General features: G+C 38.5%; 1 protein-coding gene across 1 annotated transcript; it reads left to right on the top strand.

Annotated features, from left to right (window-relative positions):
* Positions 602 to 997, top strand: LOC107633569. Its single transcript, XM_016337183.1, has one exon. The coding sequence runs from the start codon at positions 602 to 604 to the stop codon at positions 995 to 997; it is 396 nt and encodes a 131-aa protein (XP_016192669.1).

Raw genomic sequence — 5,021 nt, 5'->3', positions numbered from 1 at the left:
TATGCTTCATTGCATACTCTGGGCCATTTTTCTTTCGTGCTATTTAATATATCTGCTTGATATGTTTATCATGCTTGTTTGTGAGTGCCTTTTGGGATAATTGAAGCACTAGACTTTTGATATTGAGACTGATCACCTTGATATCCACTGTTTGGTGTAGACAAGAACCCAAATGGCTACTCACAGACAAGGTCGGTCACGTACACAGAGAGATTGTGAGGATAATCAACCCACTAACGACCATGCCAAGTTTATGGCTGCGATGACTAACTTGGCTAATTCTATGCAAGCGAACGCTACTGCCACGATTCATGTTGTGGAAAGGATAGGACGACCAGCTGGAACTGGGAACGGAGAAGGGACCGGGACCATTTTGGATGGTGTTTCGATGGCACTAACCACTTTTATGAAAGTTAATCCCCCAATTTTCAAGGGAACAACAAATTCTGCTGAAGCGGACAACTGATTCAAAGCTGTGGAGTGTGCATTACAAACTCAACATGTCCCAAATAATTAGTTCGTGGAATATGCGGCTTATCAATTAGTGGGAGAAGCTCAGCATTGGTGGCAAAGAAAGTGTCAATTTTTGCAACTACATAATATGGATATTTCGTGGGAGTTGTTTCAGACTGCTTTCTACAAAAAGTATTTTTCTGAATCAGTAAGGGGGGCCATAGAGTTAAAGTTTATGCAGATGAAGCAAGGTTCAATGTCTATGGCCGGGTATACGAGTAAGTTTGTGGAGTTCTGTAGGTTCTCAAGGGTATGTCGAGGATCCCCTGAGTCCTATGAGGGTTGGAAGTGTGTAAGGTACCAAAGAGGTCTAAGGAAAGCTATTATGAATGTTGTAGTTCCATTTGAGATTCGGAGATTCTCTGAATTGGTGAACCAGGCAAGAATTGTTGAAGATTATGCCAAGAAGACAGCTTTGGTGAGAGATGATCATGGCGGTACTAGTAGCAAAGGTCGTGAGAAGTATGTTCCATCAAGAGGCTAGAACTTCAAGAAGGATAGACATGCCCCTCAGCAATCCCAAAGTCAAGGGCATATTGGAGAGACTAACCATGACCAGTATCACCAGGCGAGAGGAGGAAGTAAGCAGGCGTAGGCTCAACAAGAGGAATTAAGGTGCATGAGATGTGGAAGATACCATCCGGAAATGCCGTGCATGGCTGGGTTCAGTGGATGTTACCGCTGCGGATTGCCAGGACATATCTCTATACATTGTCCTTACAAGAAGGACCAGGGTGCGGACCGGTCTCAGCGACGGGGTTAAGGATCTCCAATTTAAGGTAACGATTAAAAAATTGATAACCGAGTTTTAATCGCATTATAGGAGGTTGTAACTTGACCCTCCTTACTAACTTATGATGGGGACAAGGATTTAGAACTAGGAATATTAGATTGAACGTTAGGCTTAAGACCAGAGTTTAGCTTAATTTTATTTTAGGGAACGTTGCCATTAGGGCTAGCCAAACTTAGCGTCGGAGGAACCAATAGGAGAAGATAATTCTGGTGGATGCAGCCAAGCAATTCAGATTCTTAGTGACAACTAATTAGAGTGACGCAGCAGAAGGCATGAGGGAGCATTGACATGGTAGAATTATGAAAGATGAAGTACTTTAATGACTTGAATTAGGTTGGCGATATTAAGTAGCAGAACACTTCGTGGAAGGAGGGACAGTGGTAGCTGAGGGTTATATACTCTTGGCGGTGAATGCGACTCCGCATGGATTACCGACGGTTGAACAAAGTGACTGTGAAGTACTTTATTCCGTGATCCTTTATGATAATTAGTTTGAACATTTCCCAATCTTATTCTTTGCTCGCATGTGTCCTCGCCCGAAACTCGTACCCCTTGACATGAGTCTAAACTCGTTTCGACCCAATCAAGTGTGAGGGAGCTCAACCATTTCATCCCGGAGCAAGTAGAGCGAACCACACCCTTGCATCTACCCGTGGAGCCTCAACTAACCAACTTGGAGCAAGTGGGGTGTACCACAATCCTTTTGTCTACCCAGGAGGTACGTTCTTATATGTCCAGAAGGAACAAAGGAGGGGATCCTAACCTCCCACCATCTCGTTAGAGGCGATTTTATAATACCAGGAGAAACAAAGAAGGGGATCCTCACCTTCCACCATCTCTCTGGGATCGCACTTTCGAGAAAGAAGACTCGAGATAAAACAAATCACTTTTATAATCATATTACGCCCGATTTATATTTACAATTTAATTATAGTACTTCAACTTATCTTCACTATACTCCAATATGTTCCCTTCAATCCACTCAGTACACTTCACAAAACCACCCAATCTAATCAGTACTTTATAATCCTAAGTCATACACTAACATTTCCTTTCATTTATTCTTTCTTCTTTGCATTGTAAAAAGATTGTCTTCCTTAGAAAAGTTCATTCTCCAAACCATATTTAGAGATAATTTTGTTTTGTTTTTCTAATTTTTTTTTTCTCTTAATAGCTTAGTTTTGTTTTCAGACCTGTAAACACTAAACAAAAACTACCTCTTTTATCCTATCCAGTATACCCTCACTCGTCCTAAAACCTAAACACTAGCTATCATACCTTAAAAGTAATTACAGAGGTTTGGAAAGCTAGAGGAATGGTTCAAAACTTCAAAAACTCACCTTTCAAAAAAATAGGGATTCTGCGTACGCGTCATTCTGTCCGCGTATGCAGAAGTACAAATTTGGGCTGTCTTGCGTACGCGTCACTGGTCTGCATATGCGAGCCACTCAAACAGCAAGCTTTTCCTGCGTCGCGTGCCATATGGCCGCGTACGCGGCTTTGAAAATGGGGCATCCCGCGTACGCGTCACCCCTCCGCATACGCGGAACCTCTGGGCAGATCCCAATGGCCGCGTCGTGAGCATGTCCACGTACGCGAGCTATGTAGAATAGGTAAAAAGCTGTTAAGTCCAAAAATTCAGTTTTTCATACCTAACTTCACACGCACATAACATTTTCGTTAAAAATAATTTCTATTCCATTCTTCAAAAGTTACGAACTTCACGGACCCAATTTTCATTCCAAAACAAGTTTCATCAAAATTGGAGATCTAGAAGCCGAGTTATGGCTCGGCAAAGTTGGTCAAAAATCAGATTTTTCCAAAAACACCAAACCTCAAATTTCCAAACTTTCAATTTCCAAATCCTTACCAATTTGCAACCAAATACCCCAACCTCATACACCTAAGTTCCATCCATTCCATAACCTTTTCAACACATAATCTAACCATTAATTCAATAAATTCTAACACTAATTTTTTTTTTATCAAACTCAACTAATTCATCATCAAACATCAAATCTTAACAATTCACATCAAACTCTACATTTTATGCTCATAACATAACTCATCAACCCAACCATCCAATAACACCCATTTTCATAATGTTCAACAATTATCATCATTATTCACTAAAAATAACAATTCATATATTCATCTTATCTTATGGTCAACTAGGCTAAGTTTTTACGATACATTATATCTTAACTATGAGAAACCAAAACGATACATTGGCCAATTCATCCCTAAGCTCAAAACCACCAAAATTCAAGCTTCAAGATTCCCAATCAACTCCAACAAATTCCAGCCACCAAAGCTTTATTCCAAGTGCTCCAATTTGCTAATTCAACTCCAATTCAACATAAACTCAAACTAGTTCATACAATTTACTCAAATTAGTACTAGGGCACACCGAATTGGACAAACCACAAGAGTTGAGAGTCTTTTTACCTTACCCATTGATGATTGGGGAAAAATCCAACAATTATCCAATGTTAGATTGTACCTAAACCACTAAAATCATCAAAATCACTCAAGACTCAATACAAAAATGCAAATTCAGAAAGAGGAAAGAAACTGGGTGCAATTTACAAAGTTTCTTACTATTTTATTAGGATAAAAATGAAGACGACTCCAAGACGAACGCGTGACTACAAACGGCTCATCAATCGGAGCTCCGGATTAAAAGTTACAAGGATTTGAAGTTGGAAGTGGAATGAGTTAGGGTTCTAAGTTTCCCTTTCTTCCCCAACGTGAAATCTGAAATGAAAGGAGGAAAGGATGCTGAGTTTGGCTTAAATGGGTTGGATCTTGGGCCCAATATGAGTCCGGTTCAATTAGTTTGGTCTATTGGCTCATTTTTTAACCAAAATCTTTAAAATTAGTGTCAAAATTTGTGTTTTTAATATTTCTACTTCTCTAAACTATAAAATTTAATTTTTTTTATTTTTTTGGCTCATAATTAATTTATTAGTTAATTATTTATTAATTTCATGGGGTTTACACAAATAGCATATTTTAGTCATTCAAGCACAAATAGGAGAAAATCATAAAAACATGCGAATTCAGTGAATAAATACAGGAAAAGTTGATAAAACCCACTCAATTCAACACAAGATAAACTATAAAATTGTGATTTATCAACCTCCCCACACTTAAACCAAGCATGTCATCATGCTAAACAACAAAAAAGAAATAAAAACGGAAAATCAACATTTATTCAATGCAACTATCTAAATGTAATCTATTTCGATGCATGCAACTGTTCTACCAAATGTTATCTAATCACTATATGTATTTGCTTAGTCAAAATAATTCAGTTTCCAAGAAAGCACATCCAAGCCTACGGGCTAAATACAATAACAACTAATTCAATCCAACAAATGATTCGAGTTATTGAAAAGAATTCACAACTTGCAAGATAATAGATAGTCATAGGTGGAAATATAAAATCGAGCAATCGAACCCCTCACCGGATGTGTATACTCTCTAGTCGCTCAAGTGTATAGGGTCGATTCACTCAATTCTCCTCTAATCATGCTTTTTAAAATTTATTTTTCATCTAAAAATCAACAATTATTCCATGTATGTACAAATATCATGAGGTCTTTCTAAAGGTTGTAACGGGACTAGGGTTAAGGTAGCGATGTATATGGCTTAATGAGCTAGAATTTGAATCTTTAATTAACTTATGCTCTCACCCAAGCCGAACCCTTCA

This window comes from Arachis ipaensis, chromosome B03, assembly GCF_000816755.2.
Source record: "Arachis ipaensis cultivar K30076 chromosome B03, Araip1.1, whole genome shotgun sequence".
Taxonomy (NCBI): domain Eukaryota; kingdom Viridiplantae; phylum Streptophyta; class Magnoliopsida; order Fabales; family Fabaceae; genus Arachis; species Arachis ipaensis.
The sequence above is the reverse complement of the archived record's forward strand: the minus strand, read 5'-3'. Positions and strand labels throughout refer to the sequence as shown.

What these genes read in the sequence shown, in the direction of transcription:
- LOC107633569 (XM_016337183.1), top strand. Translation starts at nt 602, where the DNA reads ATGGATATTTCGTGGGAGTTGTTTCAGACTGCTTTCTACAAAAAGTAT.